Source organism: Diplotaxodon limnothrissa, linkage group LG16 (assembly GCF_057381915.1).
Source record: "Diplotaxodon limnothrissa isolate DT_005_m linkage group LG16, D_limnothrissa_male_GT1.1, whole genome shotgun sequence".
In the NCBI taxonomy this organism is placed as follows: domain Eukaryota; kingdom Metazoa; phylum Chordata; class Actinopteri; order Cichliformes; family Cichlidae; genus Diplotaxodon; species Diplotaxodon limnothrissa.
The window spans coordinates 14,983,574-15,005,935 of record NC_140611.1 but is presented as its reverse complement, the minus strand read 5'-3'; the positions used below and the strand labels follow the sequence as shown (position 1 = coordinate 15,005,935).

Here is a 22,362-nt window from a genome sequence, read left to right as displayed (position 1 = left end):
GCTTTGTTTGTCTCTTTTTATTTCTCCGTTGTTGTACTTTAAAAAAAAAAAAAGGAAGATTCAATTCAATCCCCGAAAGGGCAACAAACCAACACATTTTTCCTGATAATTATCCTGTAACTTTACTGAATAAAGAAATAAAACCTCCAACATTTCAGGGGCAGACATTCGTTATAAGAACTGTTTGTGAACTAAAAATCAAGAATGACGGATACTATTTGTCCGTGACTTGGAAAGCCCAGTGCGTGCTCGCCACGCAGGGGAAATAAATTCTCTCGGGGATATCTACCGTGAGGTTGACACGACACCTGGACGGGTAGCGTTCCAGAGCAACGAGAGACGGTCAAACCCATGTGTGGTACACTTGCTTTTCAGGAGCTGCTACCGACAAACCAGGAAATAACAGCTGAATATTTCATCTGTGACACTTATGAGGTTGTGTGAGGATATGCTGAGCAGTGCAGCATCAAAAGCAATGAATTCGAAGGAAAAATGAGGACGGGGTCAACAACATCCGTAAGTTTTAAACACCGATACACAGTCCATCCTCTCTTTCAAGGCTCACTTGGTCAGTGGCGTGATGACGTAGGTCACGTACCTTCACGGCGAAACTGTGCCACCTTGTGGTGACAACTGAAATACTGCGTTTCAGTTAAATAACAATAACTACAACGCAGCCCAACACATTTCACAACTAGAGAACACAAATTGAATATCTCAGCATTTTTGGTCTTGACCAATAAAATAGTAAAAACTGTCTCGACTTTACCTGGTGATATTCTCATGCACGAGGCGACCGCGAAAACGCCAAACAAACGTCACCACACCGATTCAGTTCACACGACGGTAAGAGCCAACGATCTGGAAAATGTTGTCTTCGTTTTTACTCCTCCGCATTTTGTTGCTCCGATTCACAGCGTTCACAACTAAAGTGTGCAGTTTGGTTTGTGTGCACTCAAACAGAGTCGAGTCAATACTGCCACCTGTAGCCAAGTGTCATAGACTACAACCAGACACACATCTCTGTCACCGCGTTTTTATTCCCGTGTCATGCACAATACATTTGTAACTTTGCGTTTTTCGTTGTGGCGTCATGCAAAAAAACCTTTAAACTAAGTGAAATTGTATTGTGTATTTATTTTTTGGCCTTCATTGGTAAGAAATACCTAATTATAGCTATACACAAACTTCTAGAAATCACCACTCCTATTCACAGATGAAATAGTCAGTGTTTATTTCCCTGTATGTCGGTATCCTGAAAAGCAAGTCTACCGCATTTCTGTTTAACCGTCACCAGTTGATCCGCGACTCCAGTTAATCTCGAACACCGGACACGCTGAAGGTCTCAATAAAAGAAGAAAACGAATATTAAACGATGAGAAAACTTTGTGTTGTGGTACGGCTACTAAGAATAAGTATTAAGTTTGAATCTGAAACGAAACGAAAACCGAAAGTGAACGCCTTGAATTGGGTTTCCTGAGTTGTTGTTGTTGTCGTTGTTTTTCCTTTTACTAAGAGTCAATCTGGGCTTCAATCAGTGTTCAGTATTTTCGTTTGTTTACATCCTGGGTGTTGGTTTGAAGTGTTGAGGACAAATAGCAAACTGGATCTGAATTCACTTACTCTAATATGAAGATCAGGATAAATGGTCACATAAATTAGGTCATCATGTATGTTAACTCAGGGTTTTCCCTGCACTTTCATAGGAAAGGGGTGGTGTTGGCAGTATCTGACCAGTCTAAAAGGGCCATTTCATTGGTCAGCTACATCAGAGATATTATCTAATGGTGGTTAAAAATCTTTATAATGATCTTATAGCTGGAGTATTACCTGCTCTGGAGCCGCAAGGAGTGAACCACCGTCAAAGAACAGAAAATCCAAGGTTAACCCAGAAGTAGTAGTGTATCGCCCACTATTATTATTATTATTATTATTATTATTATTAGTAGTAGTAGTAGTAGTAGTAGTAGTAGTAGTAGTAATAGTAGTAGTAGTATGTTAAACTTGTTTCTGTCTTACCTCACTATATTGTGCAGTTGTTAATATTTAGATGGTTATTCCTTGATTTTGATATTAAATGATTTTATAATAATGTTAGTGCACTATAGCATTAATAGATCACCATAAAACAGAACGCCTGCACTGTTCTTGCTGTCCTCATATCACATTTGTAGGTAGACTAAAGGACTTTTCTATAGGAAACAGCAGGCTAGATGGAGCACAAAGAAACCTTATTGCAATAGCAAAGTTATTCAGAACTAAAGCTGCTTTCCAATAGCAGGTTGGTAAAAGTCAAAGCCTCTGGAGGAGACTCTGACAGCACAAAAACAAGAATGTTGCGTTAGCAGTCACCCTGCCTCAGCTCCACTTTTCCTCTTTCTGCTCTCAACACTAAATGGAGGCTGAAAGGACTTTCACCTTGGCTGCCATTTTCTCCTCCCATCTGCATTGACAGGAAATATTTTTTACCCAAAACTTTATTAGCAATTGCCAAGTATATACAGAACATCTTAATGCCAGGAATAAAAGGGAATAACAGTGGAGACATACTAAAAGAATAATAACAGAACAATAATACAAAATAAATATAATAGAGAATCACAACTTTACATAACATTTCTACAACATATCATTCATTTTAATTGCCTCTTTGTTTGCAAGTACTTTGACTGTGGTGCTGCATTGGAGAAGTTCTTGACAGACGTGATTAATATGTGGTTTGGTGAATATGATATTTTCCCAGGAGCAGCAGAAGTTGAATGAAGCAGGTGAAGTTTTTTTCATCAAAACATGATACAGTGCCCTCATTGAGTTATTTGTTAAGTTTTCTGCCTAATATAATGTTGTAAACAGTGATGGGAATAACAGCGTTACAAGTAACACTGTTACTAACGGCGTTACTTTTTTCAGTAACGAGTAATCTAACTAATTGCTATTTCTATCGTTACAACACCGTTACCGTTACTAACAAGAAAAAAGCGGTACGGATGCGTTACTATTTTTTCCATCTGTCTTCCGCTTACTGGGAGGTAGGAGGGCAAAAGAATCGCACGAGTGCTGCTGATTGGCTGGGTAAGAGTAAGGTAGTCATTGGAAAACCAATCAGTGGTAGACTTGGGCAGATGTTCACATACAAACAGATAGCACAGTAACAAAAGTCAATGAATAATTCGAAGTTAGCATTTTTTTAAGTGGAGGTACAGACATTTTTCACTCAAAGAGATAAAAGGCAAGAATCTGTATGTAAAATGTAGCCTATGCCATGGAACAAAGTGCCTTTCCACATCAGTTACAAGCAATTCAAATCTTACGAAGCTCAACGTCACATGCTTCAACAAAACTGGTCACCAAGAATGATGGTGTTGATGCTAGCAGGCACAGCTCAAACCCAGGTGAGGCTAACATGAGCTCAGCGAGCAATGGAGATGGAGTGACGCAATCCAAGCAGTCTAAGCTTGATTTCTCTTCTCCACAAACATCTCTGACTGTGACACAGACTGAATTAAACAAATTGATAGCCAGGTATGTCGTTGAGAACATGCTGCCTTTATCAACAGTCGAGTCAGATTCCTTCAAGTCTCTTATTGCCAAGATACCAGCAACATTCACTCACACTATGGCATGTCCCACAAAATAACATCAACTGTGATGGACAATGGCTCTAATTTTGTCAAGGCCTTCAAAAAGTACCAGCCAGTTTAGCAGGATGACTCTGAGAATGATGAGGATGAGGTAACTTTTACAAACAGTGTTGGTGATGATAATGACAATGATGATAATGTAGGTGTGATGATCACTCTGCCGCCACACCAGAGATGTGCATCGCACACATTAAGTCTTGTTTCTTGTAATGATGTTGACAAGTGGCTACTTTCACAAACAGAAACAAAGGCAGTATATAGAAGTGCTACCACAAAGTGAACAGGGTTATGGAACAAGGCCAGTCGTTCAACAGTGGCTGCAGAGACAGTGGATGGCATTATTGGAAAGAAACTGCTAGTTCCTTGCACTACAAGATGGAATTTGTTTTATGATTCCTTGCCTCAAATCTGTGAGATTTCTCTGGTTGAGCTGAACACCATCTTCTCCAAGTTTGGGTTGACCGCCATGACAGAGCGGGAACATCAGTTCATCAGGGAGTACTGCACTGCCATGAGGCCACTTACAGTGGACCTGGACATTCTTCAGGGAGAAGACAACACTTTTTATGGGATACTGCTACCCACACTGGAGACATTGATGTTTATGACCCTGGAGTTGAGCAGTGACCTGCAAATTCTTGAAAATCTTCCAGAGGCAGTCGTCACAGTAAGAACTTTAAAAAGAACAATTATGAAAAATTTAATGTCAAATGCAATATATTTTTAAAGATGCACATGATATATAATGTGGTGTGTGTGTTTATGTGTATAGATAGGTTGTATAATATATGCTTTACATACTTTACTTTCAGAAAACAAGATTTTCAGAGGTGTTGGAAAGTGAAGATGCTCTCTTGGCTGCTGTGACTCTGCCCAAGTTCAAACTACATTGCCTGCGGACACAGGAAAGGAAAGACAAGGCCAAGGCAAGTCTGCTGGCAGGGTGCCGGAAAATTGTCCTTGACAAAGACCAGCGAGCAGGTACCAGCACACCAACATGCCAACTTAGCACAGACTCAACCACAGAGGATGACTTTTTTTCCTTTGAAGATGAGGACAACACCTCTACTACTGCAGAAAGTCAAGTCATAGATTATTTCAAATCAGGATCACATGGAATGGACTCTCTGAATAGATATGTACTGATAAGGAATATTTCACTCAGATACAATGCAGCCACGCCATCCAGTGCCCCAGTAGACACACTCTTTAGCCTTGGACTGTTTAGCTCGTCTTCTCTCCAAAGAGGAACAGACTCTCTGATGAGAAATATGAGAAGCTCCTTGTTTTGAGATACTACCACTGGTTTTTTAACGGCTAGGATGAATGGATGTGAGGGGTTTGTGGATGTGACAAATAAGAATTCTTCATGTTTTAAAAAAGCAGAGGACATACATATACATCTACTGCAAGAACTTCAAATAGATTGTAAATGGCCATGGAGTTGACACTTTGTATTACCTGATTACATTTTTATACCTTATAAAAACGTTTTAGTTTTATTATACAGTGTACTTTTTCAGTATTAAATTGAAATCACCTCAACTATTTACTTTTGCGTTGAAGAAAATACTTGTTTAGCCAGAGTTCTCTAAAGTTGTTACAGTTTGGCTCATTTAATTTGCACTACATTGCTAAAAGCATAATTTAATTTAATACTTATTTGATAGTCAGCTGCAGCCTGTTTATGTTTTATTGTATTATTTATTACAAATTTTTTAAAAATAATTCTCTCTACAACTATAAAATATTATCTGATTGCTGTTTTGTTATATTATCACAGTAACATTTGAATAGTTTGTATACATATATATTAATGTTTACTGTTAGTTATTTCTGTTAGGTGCTTATTTACTTCAATTATATATTTAGTTTTATAACAGAGAGTTGCATATATGTTTTAGTATGTTCAAGTATGTTTAGTAATTTATTTTTTATTGTTTTAGTAACTTTGATTAAGGCTGGATTCAAGTTGTTTTACATATTTAAACATTTTTTAAAGAAACACAATATTTACTTTTCTTAGTAATTAATTACTTTTATGATATTGTAACTCAGTTACTAATTCAGTTACTTTTTTGAAGAAGTGACTAGTAACTGTAACTAATTACCTTTTCAAAGTAACTTGCCTAACACTGGTTGTAAATCATTATAACACATATATACACTAATAAAACAAATGATATATTTTACAGATGATTTTTTTAGTGTATAACTCATATTAAGAACATATTATAACTGAGAGAGACTATGTGAGGCGATCACCTAGCATACATTGTCACCTAAGACTCTGAAACTGAAATGCTAATGCAGGGCCTAAACTTCTGCAATGTCTTTAACTGGGTATATATTATCTAGGATTTTAAAATAAACTTTCTTAACTTTATTGCTTAAGCAAAATTTTCCTATATGTAGCCAAATTTAGTTCAGTTTAATTCCGTCTTTCCTGGGCTTTGCAGCACACCTCTTATTATTGTGTCAAACACCACTGAATATTCTTTGGGGGTAATGGGTAAATTAAACTTTGATAAAAAGCACAAAAATTGCCTGTTTTGCAGATGGCTGCTGGTTATTTGTGAATCGCCTAGGCCTCACCCAGAGAACCACCATCGCCACTTTCAGGACAACTGGATGGGCCTGGCCCTTTCCACACATCAGGGATCTTTATGATGTGGTGACTCGATGGCTACAACCTGGTCCCAGGTAAAGGGAGGCTGAGCTGGCTAAGCTCGTGGTGATGGAGCAATTCGTGGAGGGACTGCATTCATTTCTGGTCCATCAAACCCATCAAAGAGGCAGAGTGGGTGGAGGTTAGGTGTGTGCATGGGGACATTCATAAATATCTCATAGTACTGCCAGAAATGAACTACAAGGGCAAAACACAAAGAATTTAGGCCATGGTCAGAATCCCACCTGATGCATCCCTTAATTCTGGGAACAGATTGGTCGGGGTTTAATAATGTCTTTGGGCAGTGTGCGTTCATGACTGATAGAGATCTGTAGTGTTTTTGTTACGCTCAGTCAACCTCGTCCGACTCTGGGAGGAGAAGATGGCTGTGATGTCTCAGCAGACCCTTCTGCAGTAATTCACTCCACAGGAGATTTCCCAGTAAAGCATTCTCGTGATGACATTCTACGCTCAGCCTTTGGCCAAGAAATGAAAAGTTCAATGGACCACCCAGATGTAGTGCAAAACTGCCGAAAGTGAGTCATGACACTTGCATGGAAGAGGAAAACAAGAAGGAACAACGCCAAAAAGAAATATGAAGGCTCATTGTAACCCCATGGCAAAAAAATCTTAGGGGGTAGTGCGCCAATAGTGTGTGTCCTTCCTGGAGTGTCAGCTGGTGAATCATGCAGCCAATTATTGGATTATGGATATGGATTATATGGATTAGTTCTTCTTTTATTTTCTCTCTCAGAAAGGGGGTGGGGGGGGCTCAGAAAAGAATTACCAACCAGCGCCAACACAGAGAGATGGAAAAAAGGGACAAGGGAGCAGGCGCGCAGGGAGGACCCTGGGGCTGGAACACACAGGCAACACATGTGAGGCAGATCAATGGAAAGAAAAGGGGAGGGAGAGCCAAGTCGGAAAGAATCAGGCAGCCTCCGGCCCCACTGCCCCACGTATTCAGTGCCACTCTTGACCCACCTGGTGACAAGAGACAATACAGGAAAATAAAATAAACCTCCATATGACCAACCCACAAGTCTCGTAACCCCTATTCTCCCAGTTGATCCAGCAACGTGACTCGCCAACAGCATCCCAACCTGCCCTTAACACCTACAGAGAGTCCTACTGTGCATTACATAGATATAGTTATGAGTTAAATGTGTCAATGTGTGCTAAACTAGTACTGTGCATTAAAAGAATCAAGACAGGTGATGTCCAAAACCAACCCCACGTCAGACACGGAAGTGGAGTCAGAGCCACCAATCCTGACTGAGATCTTGAAACTGCAAAACAGAATTGAAGAGTTAACGATAGAGCAATATAGAGACCCAATTAGAATTAATGATATGCTTAGAAAGGACAATTAAGAATATCCATTGTGGAATTCGATCACAGGCAAAATCAGCTTTCTAGAGTCATATCTAATAAGTTAATGAATGGAGACCATGTTTCAATAAACTGTGTCATACTTTTCTTTAAAGAGGCAGATACTCTTTCCATTGATATGTGCTCAATTAGGATATTCAACCAATGATTAATGCTCAGTGATTGTTTCTTTTTCCAGTTGATAAGTATTATTGGCTTTGAGTGTGGGTTTACCTTGTTTGGTTGGAAGACTAATTGAAGTTATGTGAATGAGTAAGCACAAATGAGGAGACAATGGGATTCTGCAGCCCAAGACAGAGGAAAGATTTTGAGTGCTGAACAGGTGAACACAGCCGTAGCGCATGAAAATATGTGCCTGCAGTGTTTTGAATACATTGAATACAAAGTCAAGCATGGAGATGGGTATGTATATTGATTTTGTGACAAAAATTTATTTATGTAGTTGAAAGAGAGTTTTTTTGTTTTTTGGGAAAAGAGGTGAGATGTCCTTTGCAAATGTAGGTGTTTGTACAGTTATGTGAAGCATAGGAAATCTTTTCTTAATTGCATTTTTAAGTTGTAGGTAGTAGAGAATATTTCTTTTGTCTAATATTTGAAACAGCTTAGAGACTGACATGAGCCTAGTATCTATAAAGGTGTGATGAAAATGTGAGATTCTTTTCTTCTCCCATGTTCTAAAGTGAAGAGTTGCTCTGTTAATCTGAAAATCTGGATTGTGCCAAATTGGAGATTATGCCAAAGAATTGCAATCCCAAGGGTTTTCCATCAAGCTGTTGAGGTGGAGATCAACTGTTTTTTGAAACTGTTATTGCATTTAAAAGAGTAAGAGAGGAAATTTGAGGTTGTTACAATCTATTTGTTCTAATTCTATCCAGGAGTTGTGGACTGGATTTGAGTTAATCAGTTTCATATTATATGGTATCTGGTTAGCTAAATAGTAATGTAAAAAAAACAATGATGCCCCACCAGAGCCCTGTTACATTTGTTTTTCTGGAGAGTTGAGATACCTTTTAGCTTTTCTGTTTTTCCAGTAGAATTTTATGATGTTGCAGATTTTAACATCCATGTAGTTGCTAAAAATAACCCCATCAGCACGGCATTTAATCTGTTATTAGACTCAACTATCTTCTCTCAAAATGGAAAAGAACCAGATTATTATCTTGTTAATAATTTTACCCCATCACTATATGTATGACTCTGGATACTGTAGCTCCTGTAAAAAAAGAGAGCCTCAAGTCAGAGGTACTTGACTCCCTGGTATAACCCTCAAATGCACAACTTACAGCAGATAACTTTTAAGCTGGAGAGGAAATGATGTATCCCAAATTTAGAAGATCATCATTTGGCCTGAAAAAAATGGTTTGCTGCTTTATGAAAAAGCCCTCTGAAAAGCAAGAACATCTCAGTATTCATCACTGTTTGAAGAAAACCCTAGGTTTCTCTTCATGACTGTAGCCAGGCTAGAGAGAACCCCCCCCCCCACACACACACACACACTCACACACTTTCTGTGAAGCAAATGATTTATGACACAGGACACAATATAGGAAGTAATAAAAAGTTATGACAGTCATAATTTTTATGACATATGGTAAAAATATAATATTTTATAATGGAGTAATAATCATATGGCTCAATCATATGAATGATGTACCACAAGCCTTCAAACTGGTAGTAGTTAAACCCTTACTTAAAAAGCCATCTCTTGAGCGTGCTGCCTTAGCTAATTATAGGCCAGTCTCCAACTTTCCTTTCATCTAAAAATTCTTGAAAGAGTAGTTGTTGGGCTTCTCTCCACTGGATCTCTGTTAGATCCAGAATATAATATACTCTTTGTACTTTTAGCTTCTACTTTTTTACATCACACTGTGCACTTCAGGACATTCAAATATGAAAGGTTTTTTTAGAGAGTCAAACAGGAGCTTGTACTTACAATCATGTTACTGCTGAGTGATCTTATGAAGTGATAACTTTCAACCATGTAACCTGACAAATATTATTATTTTAGTTCATTGTCACAGACAGCTAAAGTTTTGAGCACTATGTGCTTTCATGTTTCATTTAAAATTCTTTAGTCCATCCACATAAATCCATCCACACACAGATAAAACGCAGTGTCAAAGGTGTGCGCCTTTTTTGACGTCGCACTGTGCGCCACGTTATTGTTTCGGTGAAATGAATTTCTACAATACTGTTACTGTTAATTGTACTCTCTGCAGTGTTTAAATGCTTACATATACACACACAGTTACTGTCCGAGGCTTCTAGACTTCTGATTGGCCAACATTTCTGCACGGTTGGGAATATATCGCCACCTGTTGCTTTGGCATGTTCCTAGCAGCGTTTTCCTTCATTTCTGCGTTTACGTGTGGACGGGATTATTTTTTAAAACGAAAACGGAAAATCTCCGTTTTCAAAAATACCCGTGTACGTGTGGACGTAGCCTAAATCGATTTTGAATTGCCCTGTACTTGAAAGAGATTTGATGGAGGAGGAACCGAGGGGAAAAGTTCTTCTTTTATATAAGGAACAAAACCAAAATGTCCATCACAGGAACTCAGAAAATAGTCCAACACAAAATGTCCATGAAAAGCACAAAACAGGTGGGCCAATAACAACCATGGGCTGCAGGGAATAGAGTCCAGAAACATAGTTCAGGGGGCCGACCCCGGTCCCGACAGTACAGGAGCCAAGGGGAAAGCATTTCAGGGGGCCGACCGTGCGGACGGCAACAGCAGCAACGTGGAAACAGTTCTGGGGGCCGACCGTGCGGGCGGCGACGGGGAAACAGTTGTGGGGGCCGACGACGACGGCGATGACGTCCAGCTGGTGGCCCAGAAAGTGCGGGGTGCAGAACGTGGCATCTTCTTGGACGGGGACAGCAGCAGCTTCTTGAACGTCCTCTATCTGCTGCAGGTTGAAGGCTCAGTCATCAGTGGAAACCTGGGAAGCATAACTCTCCCTGCATCTGTAATCACACAAGCAGCAAACAAACTTTAATAGATCTCTGTTGAATGCATCAGCTGATAATGTTATTGTGAGCCCTGCACCGCTGGCCCGGCCATTTATTTTTTAATGCACCTTCTCAGATTAATTCACTGCGTGTTGTGCCCAGGGCTGGACTGGGACCAAAAATCGGCCCAGGCATTTTGACTAGAGACCGGCCCACCAGGTATTAAAGCCATAAAGCCTTGGAATGAAAACGAACGCTGTTGTGACAATGATATACACTGTCTTGTTGGTATATGTATGATTTCTATACATTTTACATCAAATTAAAATGTTAGTTGTAAGATTCAGATAATTATTTATTAAAAGCTAGACATTTTAAATGAGAATAAGAAAGAAAAGTATTTCTTTATGCCCCCCTTTCCCTGTTAATGCCCTACCTGCCCCCCTGGCAAAACTTTGCTAGACCCGCCCCTGCACAGTTACCAGCTGTCAGCTACCTAAAAAAGGATCCTGGTGTTATTTGTCTCTCAGAAACAGTTCATAACTTCCCTTCAACTCATTCATGTCACCTAAAATGTAAACCTGTTTCTCCATCATCTGTTCAGCTCTGATGATCCAGTAAGGACATCTCCTGGTTTCATCTTCATGTTTCCCTCTCACCAGATAACCAAACCATATCATGACCAGCAGCTTTTACAGCTGTGGCTCCAGCAAACATCAGCTGATACTAGAAAGTAATATTAAATAAATTCTAACAACAGCTGATCAAGCTTAAACGTGCTGCTGTTGTTTAGCGCGACATCCGCTGGGTTCCTCTTTCTGGCGCAAAGTGGGCGATAAACAAACAAGAGAGAAAAGCCGATCAGCTGATCACTGATCAGTTTCATGATTGAAGTAGAAACGGGAGAGGGAGGGGGAGAGAATGAGCGAAGAAGAAGCAGCTGACAGCGTAAAGACAGAATAACTCCAGCTTTGTGTCTTTTTCCATTCTAGCTGAAGTACGGTACAAACTGTTCCTTTTCAGCTCAATACGAAACGTGTAATATTTTCTCTGAATACGAGACGATTCCACTTTTTACCAAACGGTTGGCAACTCTACTAACTAACCTTATGAATAAAATAAAGTTCACTATCAGTAACATCATAGCACCCACCCAGCTGTATAGAAACTCTGTCATGCTAGCTAGTACGCAGTACAAGTTATTGACTGTAAAAATGAAAATGAACTACACCTAAACTTGGTTTATATCTGACCCAGCTAGACTGCAGGTCATAACTTCTTACCTGAAATTCAGCTCGGACCAGCGGCCCCCTCGGGTCTCTCCTCCTCCTGCTTCCCCTTTCCCTCATCCACCTGCTGGCCTCTGTAGAAGCTCTGCTATAGCCACCACTAAACAACTGACTTATTTTGACACATCAGCCAGCATCTGGCCAATTCACCACCTTTCATTGTTTATACGGTTACAAAAATAAATAAATACATAAAATGAAGTCATCGGCCCATAAAAACAAAAAATCACCATCGGCCCACCGGGCAAATGCCTGATGGCCAGTCCAGCTATGGTCGTGCCATCAGTTAACCCTTTAGCAAAATGAGGGATAGAAAACACCACGGCAATGGAGAAACAGTAGAGCAACAGATTTCCAGCTTCCAGTAAATGGTGTTAGGAGGAAGGAGCACAAAGCTGAGCTTGTCCCTGCTAACTGGCGCTGCCAGATGGGTGGAGCTATGAAGTATGCTGTAGCTTTTGCTGTTGGAGCTGCGATTTGCTTGGGAGCATGGGTACGGTGTGGCTTCTGGGTTCGGTGCTGATGTCTGTCGGCTTTTCGGCTAACTTGCTCAGCGTGTGGGTCCGTTTCAGAGTGACATGAGAGGAGCTGCTCATTCGCTGGTGGGCGACCCCACTGGTTTTTGCTGAAGTGGCGGGCCTCCGAAATCACTTCATAACTGGATTTATCAGAGATGAGCTGACTGGATGGATCAACGTAGCGGGCTGCATGTCGGATGGTGAGAAAACTGCTAGAAGGTTGTCAGCATTCGGCCTCTCTGAAGCGCCGGCGTGACTTTCAGTGTGTTTCTTTGATTGCTGGAGGAAAAGCAATGAACCCAGAGCTTGAGTAGTCATCTGATGCGCTGACGGACGAGAGGACGATTGTAGTGAATGGAAGGGTGAGTAAAATTATGTTACTCCTGTGAGATAAGCTGTGTCTTCCAGTTCTGAACTGAAGAAGCCTCTCGGATGAGAGGCGAAACGTCTTCAAGCAACTTAAAGAAGTCCAGACGCTTTTCTTTGCAATCTCCTTTGACTTTCCAAAGGGACATTAAGAACTACAAAGTCTTTGTTTTCACAGAGACATGGCTGGACCCTTCCATCCCTGACGTGGCCATTGTCCCCGAGGAACTCTCCATTGACCACCAGGACAGAACAAAGGACTCTGGTAAATGTAGGGGAGGTGGCGTGTGCACAATGACCAACAAACGGTGGTGCACTGATGTACAGACAGTTTCGTCGGGGTGCTCTCCTGATCTTGAACACCTTATGATCAGATGAGGTCCCTTTTATCTGCCCAGGGAGTTTACGGGGGTATTCTGTACTGCTGTTTATATCCCAACCCCCACGCTGAAACCACACAGGCACTGGACGAACTGTTTGATATTATCAACCAGCAGGAAACGTTACACTTGGAGACTGCTTTTATCATTGCTGGCGACTTGAAGAAAGTTCTGCCGAAGTTTTACCAGCACTTAAACTTTCCAACGCGTGGTGAGAACATCTTAGACCATGTTTATTCTCCATACGCACATGCCTACAAAGCCCGCCCCGACCTGCCTTTGGAAAATCAGATCACTCCCCGGTTCTCCTGCTGCCAGCCTATAGGCAGAAGCTGAAAAGCAACCAGCCCATGACATTCAGTTCAACGCTGGACCGACCAATCAGACAGTGGCCTGCATCACTGCTTCAGCATCACAGACTCGGAAGTCTTCTGGGCTGCCGCTGACAACAATGTCAACAATTAATCTGAGTACGTAACAGACTTTATTCACAAATGCGTCAATGACGTTGTACCACGGGCTATTGTATGAACCCTACCCCAACCAGAAGCCGTGGGTTGACAGAGAGGTCTGCGCAGCGCTCAGAGCACGGACTGCGGGCTTTAAATCTAGAGACCCAGATAAATACAAAACATCCCAGTATGCACTCAGGAAAGCAATAAAGACGGCCAAGGGACAGTACAAAGAAAAGGTGGAACTCTGCTACAGCAACTCCAACACCAATAACATATGGAGTGATCTGAACACCATCACAGACTACAAAGGAAACAGCGGCAGAGTCAGGGAGGTAACTGCTTCTCTACCTGATGAGATTAACACCTTCTATGCACTCTTTGATAAACATATATCTCAGGAGCTTTTGCTGGAAGAGGAGAGCTGCCCTCTTCAAATATCTCAGGCAGGCGTGTGTAAATACTTCAGGAAAGTAAACACTCGAAAAGCTCTTGGACAAGACAACTTTCCAGGTCGGGTTTTCAAAGCATGTGCCCATGAGCTGGCAGGTGTCTTCACAGACATTTTTAACCTTTCCCTGCTCCAGTCTGCTGTCCCAAAATGATTTAAGAGGACAACCACCATCCCTGTCTCTAAGAAAATTAATGTGAGCTGCCTAAATGACTATGATGGAGTTACTAAGCTAGCATACGAATCTGTTCTTGTTTATAAAGCCTGCGTACACATGGCGGCGTTTGAGTGAGCAATTGTGTCCACTAGAGGGTGGTGTTGACTCACAAATGAGGGAATTGGCCTAAATTGATTATGATTCTGTGTCTATGAAACCTGTTATGTTATTATGCTAAGCTCCTTCCTGTTATCTGGTTCTGTCCATTTGTAATCTGGTATGGTGTTCTCTGTAATACTGAAGTGTGAGAAATGCTAAACAAGAGAGAGAGATGTTTATGTTATTTCTTATTTGTATTAATTGCAGAACCACATCCTTACTTGCCAGCGAGAGTGTGTGTTGGTGTTGGACATGGGCTCGTGGTAAATAAAGGTCTTCCACTCTGACATCATTCCCCGTCTCTGACCGGACGTTATTACCAGGGAACAGTACCGAATCATGTTTCAGAGATAGTGGTCCAGGGCGTCCGCTATAACAGTCACCCCTTAACTCTGTTTTGTCCTTCTCCCTTAGATCGCTCAAGTACGCCACCAGCCCCCAGCTCTGTGCTTTCGTTTTCTCCTCATCATCGTACATTTACCCTGTCACTGTAAATAAACCTCACTCACTGCACTCCCGAGTCTCTGTGTGTTTCTGCCACGAGTCCACCCTTTAGAGTCACCTAACATTCACAAGTAGACATCAAATGTGGTCATCACTGTAGCCTGTGCAAGAGTCTTTTATCATTATTAAATTTTGTGCTGAGATTAATTTGGTGAAGAATAGTGTGTTATGTTTTTTCCCCCTATAACACATGGGCAGTTTGATACATGTGCTACATTTACATGTGTTAGCATTATCAGTGAGTGTTATCTGGTTTGCCTGGTATTTGTCTTCTGATGTGTTGGTAACTGAATTGGCTCAAAGGCTTCACAGCACAGTCTTTGTAAGCTTCTTATTAACAGAAAAGAGGCAAAGCCGTGATCAAACAGCATCAAAACCAGATTCAGAATAATTAACTTTATAAAGTAGTTCTTCACCATCCTGATTAACTGCCATGCCCCAGGGCTGCCACAAACGTACATACACTCACCGGAGAGACAGAGAGACATTGAGAGATGCTCAGAGTATCTCTCTATCCATTCTATGGGGAAAACACTTTGATGTAGAGAGGTCAGAGGAGACTGCTTTGAGTTGATAGGAAGACAACAGTAACTCAGTAACCACTTGTTACAACCAAGCTATGAGGAAGTGCACCGGTCAAAACAACACATTGAACATTGGAGCAGTTGGGCTACAGCTGCAGAAGACCACACTCATGTCAGCTAAGAACAAGCAACTGAGACTACAGTTTACACAGGTTCAAGATCAAGATCCACATAATGTTGTCTGGACTTCTGAGTCTTGATTTCAGCTGCAACATTGTAGGGCTGTAGGGTTAGAATAAGGTATAAACCAACTGATCATAGTTTAAACACTGCAGCCTACCTGAGTATTGCTAACCGTGTCTGTCCCATTAAGACTACAGTGCACCTGTAGTCTTAATGGGACAGTCAGCTTACAGTACTCAAATGGCCTCCACAGTCACTCGAGCAGCTTTGGGTTAAAGTTGGAGCAGGAGATTTACATCATGGATGTGGAGCCAAAATATTTACAGAAAATGCACTAAGATGGACCAAAATCTCTCAGGAATGTTTCCAGGACATTGTTGAATGTATGCCACAAAACATTACGACAGTTCTGAAGGCAAAATAGGGTCCAACCTGGTACTAGCAAAATGTACCTAATGAAGTAGCCAGCGAGAGTGTGTTTCAGTGTTAATGGTGTCTTCACAGACCAGCAGAATTGTATGCTTTGTCACAGTCCATCTCAAACTAGCTAATTAATTATTGGCTCTACATCCACGAGGGCCACAGGAGGCAGTTTTAACTTGCATGGGTGGATGCAGAGACAAACTCTGTAAACTGACAGTGATTTCCATTTGTTCTGAAGTCCACTAATTTCCACTTCAGACACAGGCCTGTTTTTATTCTTGAGGACCTTAAGATCACAGCCTGGTTTTCAGCCTCAGTGTTTTCATGATAATATGAAGCACTTATGATAATATCACCAATTTTACAGTACCAAATGTTATTCTTTTTATTTTTATTATGTGTTCACACAGCATTTCACAGAATTACAAACCCATCTTTTTCCTCAAAGACATGCTCTATGAGACATCTATAGAACATCCAGCTTGTGACATGGAAACCAAAATCAGTATGCTATTATGAAGGATGTGTCAAAATGCAGAGGAATAGGAAGAGAGGAGGCTTAGGAGAGTTCATGATTCATGAAGCAGATGGAGGGTTTGTGCTTGCACCCTTGTTGGCCACAGACAGAATATACAAACCATGGTGAGAGACGGTGTCTACACATAAGCATTCCTTTAGAAGTGACCACCTCCTTCGCTCCATGTTTTGCCATTTACTGTTTGTGTGATTTAAATAATGTCTTAACTCCTCTCTTCTCGTATCTTTACCTTACTGCCTCCTCTGTGAGGTACAAAGACAGTTTGTGCCATGTTACAGAAGAAGTCACAGTCAGCGAGGACAGTAACATTTCTTTGGCATTATTTTCATTCACAGTAATTTAGCTCGGTCATATTATTATACATCGTGCTTGTGTTTTGAGCCTAATGTTGCATCTTCCTTTGCATCTCCCTGCATTTTATAGAATATTAAACGTTATCAATTAAATCCATGGTCTACTGAGCAAGGAAAAATGATCCGATTACCGACCTCCACCTACTGCATCCTGTGCACTGTGTATTTACCCTGCCGCCATCAAGCACCCATTATAATAACACAGAGAGCAGGATAGAAAGGGCAGCTTCATCGCTCCTGTTGCAGGACCAATCAGGACAGCGATACCTGGCATGATGTTTTCTACATGTCACAATGAAATTTTACTCCAATGAAAGTTAAACTTTGAAAGACTGGCAGGCAAACAAAGCTGTAGACTATCAGTAGGCAAGACCAAGGTGTATGAGCAAAGCATGCAGTTTGTGCTTGGCTTTTGTAGCAGAGGGCTGATTGCTAGATGACTGGCATGTAGGTTGATTACTGATTACTGTGCTCAGAGAGGGTGGGCTGAGATAAAAGAGTGAGAGCAGAGAAACAGAGAAACCAAACCAAAAATGTGACAGACACACCTCGGTCAAGGAAATGTGGAAAACAAGAACAACAAAAACATTTGGTTCCATCTTCACAGGAAACATTAGTGGTTGAATAATACTGCACGAGTCTCTCTGATCATTTTTTGAATCTGGAGGTGTCTGGGAGAGAGATATCTGTCCTAGATAGCACATGGTCAGCATTGTCATGTTCCAAAAGGAAATTATTACTTATATTAATTTTACCATGAACAGCAAGAGGTAAAATGTTACACGGCATATTTATTAGTTTTATATTGTGTTTTATTTATATTTTATATTGTAAGTAATAAACGTGAAATGCTAAAACTTCAAATACTGTACTCTATCCATCATTTTCCTGCCACTTATCAAGGCCACGGGGACACCTCGGCATTCCCAAGTCAGCGTGTCCTGGTCCACCTGCTCTGGACACAGCTGAAAGACCTCACCTTGACGAACCAGATGCTCGAACCACCTAATGTGGCTTTTTTCAATGTGCAGGAAACATGTTTTAATGTAAGAACTGATCTGATTCTATCTTATCGTGATGTGTTAGTGAGGCACATGAAACATGATTTGGGCCACTGGGGGGAAAAGTGAGGGTGCGTTTTGTTTTTTTCTGAGATGAATTCTGAAAGAGATAAAAGTCAGAATTCTGACTTTTTCCTCAGAGTTCTCGACAAAAAAGGAAACCCTCCCTTTCCCCCCTCAGACGTTTTGTGAAACTTGAGATTTGAGAGTGAAATGTTTCGAGAAATGTTTCTTAGGAATTCTGAAAAACTACAAACGAAATCGGGTTAACAAGGTTAAGACTGATTATGCTTTTCCAAGAAAAGTGACAGATTCAACAAAAGGACTTAGGATACAGAATTTGGTTTCAGATAATAAAATTTGTACTACAGTAATTCAGACAAGATACTATCCGGTTAACTTGCGCTGTTCCACCAGGAGATGGCGGAAGCAGACTTTAATACGAGATCTGAGCTTCCTTCCGCTGTATTCAACTGCACGCATCCATGCGGTCTGAGGAAACCCAAGAGCGAGCGGAACAGTCCAGTTATCTTGTATCCTGATTGATAGCACCCTTATGAAACGTTAAAGCCAGAAATACAATGTGCAGGTCTTTCCGTGTTCATTTCTAACTTTAGGAACCGGATTCATAAAGACACTGTAAGATGCGCAAAGATGCCTTTTGTGTAATCCAGCCTCCAGCACTTACACAGCCTCCGCAGGGCTCGCTTCCAGCAAACAGCAAACGGAGCGTTTCTCCCCCACCCAACAGGTAGCTGCGTTTAATTGGATTTTACAGATCATATCGAGGAAAAGGCCACTGGCTTCCAAACCAGTCTCTTTTTTGTTTCCCACCTCCACTTTGAAACAGGACCACGGCTTGGCAAGGACCCGAAAGGCGTCATGTGACTCGGCATCTGCTCTCAGTTGTGGCAAGATAACAACGCAGAGAGGGAGAGAGAGAGAGTTGAGGAGGAGCTTGCAGCTATAAGATTACCTCCACTCACCATCAGCACCAAAACTTGCATCCATCCTTGTCTCGTAACAGCGCGCGCGCACACTGGCGTTTTTATTTGTTTGGTTGTTTCACCCCCGTTGGGAGGTGCACAGGTGCATCCCACGGTTAAGACTCGCTCTGTGCTGAGTTGATTATGGTCACAACCCCCGCGGTGCCAAGGTGGAGCCACCGCGCGTATCTCGAATCGGTGCGCTTCTCCAGGGGCTGGGATGCGCACCGGGCACCTCTCGCTTCCTGCCGAGTTTCGGGTCTGAGCAGGAGTCAAGCGCTGCCCCAGGGCGCAGAGGCAGGAGGACCCAGTCTACCCGGAGCAGGATGCCAGTAATGAGAGGGCTACTGGCCCCGCAAAACACCTTCCTGGACACCATAGCCACCCGCTTCGATGGCACCCGTGAGTAACAAGCAGGAGCTCTCTGATGAGCTCATTATCTCGTGGCTATTACACGCAGTTAAACCGTGTTCTTGATAGAAAACAACGGTGCAATATTAATCTTTATGTGACTGATATACATTTAGGAGTATTTTCCACGTATGCAACTTTAAAAGTAAAAACAAATATGTGCGCTTCTCTCCGCCACATGTATCCGTCTAAATAGTGACGTGCTCTAGGAAAACGTTTTCTCAGAGCCACTGATGGAAAATTTGCGTGATGGCTTTAAGTTCCATAGTAACAGTTTTAGTCTTATACTCTTTGCTTCTAAGAAATGAAGTGGGATTAGTTTAATTCAGTTTTATTTCGTGCTGTAGTTTTTTCTATTGTGGACACTGTGTCCAAGCTTAACTCTGTGTCATCTGCATGTTTTAGTGATGCAGTTTTAGCAGAAAGGTTCCCCAGAGCGTTTGCACTTCACACCCAGGATGAGCACACGGGAGTCCTGCCTTAGTTTGATCTCTGTCATAGCACTCTATTCTGTTCAAGCACAATAGAGATGCCGGGGAGAGAGAGGAGGCAGGATGCACAGGCCAGTTATTTTTTTCTGTCTTTGGCAAGAGTGTCTTGTGAACAGATGCAATGAGCAGCCCATGTGTGTTTGGGCCCATGCTGGGTAGGTAGGCGGGTGAGAGATTATATCGTGTTTGGGGTGTTCAGTTCTCCCTTTTTTTGTTTTGTTTTAGTTTTTTGCATCAATTATTCAGGGTGATTGGAGTTTATGTGAGACTGTGAGCGGTGGTGAGCCAGTGACTTCAATAAACCAGTTATGTGTGAGAGCGGGATAGAAAAGATTATGGGACCAGGCAGGGAGCAAGAAGCTCAAAGGCAGATCCTGATCTCAATCAAGGTTTTTCTAACTCCTCTCCCTTCCTCTCCTGTTTGGACATTTAAAATCTCTCACTTTAAAGTATACACGAGTCTTCATGAAGTGTGAGAAGAAAGGTTACAAAGTCTCCTAGCGCTGTATCGTGTAGCTCCACATTATTCATAGGAAACACTTAGAGCACACGCAGGCCACACATTGGCTGACACCGAAATTTTAAGGACTCCGCTCACGCCCTCGTTGTCTAAAGAAGAAATAGTCTAAGTGGAACTGTTTCCCTGTGAGCGGCTAAAACACAGGCCTTCCACTTGCCGAGGTGGTGATAATTACACGTTTCCAGTCGTACTGGTGAAGCCATTGTAATTAACACGAATGGATGTCAAGAATTCATTGTGGCCTTTCTGCCTGTCAGAGGAGCTTGTGGGAGGCAGGGAGGGCAGGATGGGAGAGTGTGTGTCGCTACTCCTGTGGAAGAGGGAGACATTTCAGACGTCTAAATATAAATCCATTTGGGTTCTGGCTGTGACACAGGTGCAGATATGTGTTTTTTTTAAACGGTATGGCATTAGCTCCTCATTAAAACCGACACTGGTGCGAATGGGAGAAGGCCACCCAAGCGTCTCTCTGTAGAGGTGATGGAAGCTTTGTGTCTGAGTGAATACTGGTGTGTTGATGTGTTTCTGTGAAAAGCCATTTTGTTGGGAGCTGAATTAAATGGCAATAACAATTACTTGTAAATGCCATTCATCCCTGCTAGAGTGATATCTGAAAGCACTTTATTTTCTGTTGTTCAAGACTGTTTGCTTTGTGCGGCTGCACCACTGTTTTAGCAGACTCCGTGCCAAATGTGGCAAAGCCACTAATGCACTTCCAGTAGTCCCTTCAGTTCAGAGCAGGAAAGGCTGTTGAAGACACACCCTGGAGAGAACGGAAAGTGTACATAGCCAATCCATACTGGCCTCACTGACAACACAAAAACCTCTTTGCCACAATTTTTAAATTTGCACAAGTGGAATAATTTTAATGTATTGTGACATTGGGCATAACAAAGGCTGGTAGGTAAACAGTTTTGTGAGGAAGCAGCATGTATAGAGCCAAATGCTCTGGACAACCCTTGTTTTTTGGACACCTTGGGTTTGGCCAATTACCTGCTTTGACTTGGTTGAAAGAAATGTATTGCTTGCAGATTATCGTCTCATGGCTGAACGCTTAATAAGATCAGTGCTGCACTAGGCCCATAATAATCAGTCATTTCATCGACAGGGCTCTTCTACATTGCCGATAGAAAATTTGCATATGTTACAATAGGAGAATGCCCAAACCAATAAAAGGAATGACTGCAGTTTTAAAATCTAAATCTGCTGCGCATTTTAATGTAACATGATGTATGACACAAGCAGGGCCGGATTTACTTCATTTTTGGGACCCACTTTTTTAAGCAGGTGCTCTTATCAGCTTGGCTAGATGAAGCAAAGTATTTTAATATGCCAATCTGCTTCTGACAGGTTCCAGAAGCAGATATGTGATTGTTTAAACAATCAAGAAACGTAAATCGATTTAAATAGGAAGCTTTGAGATGTGAGTCGTTACCTTCTTTGTCTTAAATGTACTCCAACCTTTGCTACAGTACGTGAACAAGAACTGTATTTAATGCATCCGTCACATTACAGCTGACTGCTTAATAAAACCGGCCTTTGCAACAGGTCTGCAACAGTTAGTCAGTTTACTGACTGGTCTCTTGACAGAGGATTAATTGTCCACTTTTTCAATAATCAGTTAAATTGATCTAGTTATTCATCAAACTCATTGGGATCAACCCAAAGTTTGCTATTATATGCTTTTAAAAAAAAACCTCTAATTTGAAGATTTCAACTTGCTTAAAAAAAAACACTTCTCAAAAATTTTCTTACAGTTAATTGAAAACAGCAAATAAAAAAAACTTGCAGGCCCAATCTTCACTCAAGACAGTTGTTCCATTCATTTCTATCTGAAATATTTTACTGATTAGCCTCACATAACAAAATTGAGCTACTTCATCCAAAGTGTAAAACAACAAGATTTTGTATACTTTAGGTAATTTTTGTGCATTTGACACTG

The 22,362-nt window shown here is 41.5% G+C and overlaps 2 protein-coding genes across 2 annotated transcripts in view; one reads left to right on the top strand and one right to left on the bottom strand.

Moving 5' to 3' along the window:
- itgb2 (integrin, beta 2) overlaps positions 1 to 958 on the bottom strand; it is a 29,725-nt gene extending 28,767 nt beyond the window's left edge. The window contains exon 1 of the mRNA XM_085373953.1: positions 770 to 958. The gene's annotated coding sequence lies outside the window, so the exon portion shown is untranslated. The remainder of the gene's footprint in view (positions 1 to 769) is intronic.
- An 18,366-nt stretch (positions 959 to 19,324) lies between these two features.
- Positions 19,325 to 22,362, top strand: part of kcnh3 (potassium voltage-gated channel, subfamily H (eag-related), member 3) — a 187,855-nt gene continuing 184,817 nt past the window's right edge. Inside the window, exon 1 of the mRNA XM_085374900.1 lies at positions 19,325 to 19,400. Coding sequence (XP_085231026.1) covers positions 19,325 to 19,400 — 76 coding nt within the window. The remainder of the gene's footprint in view (positions 19,401 to 22,362) is intronic.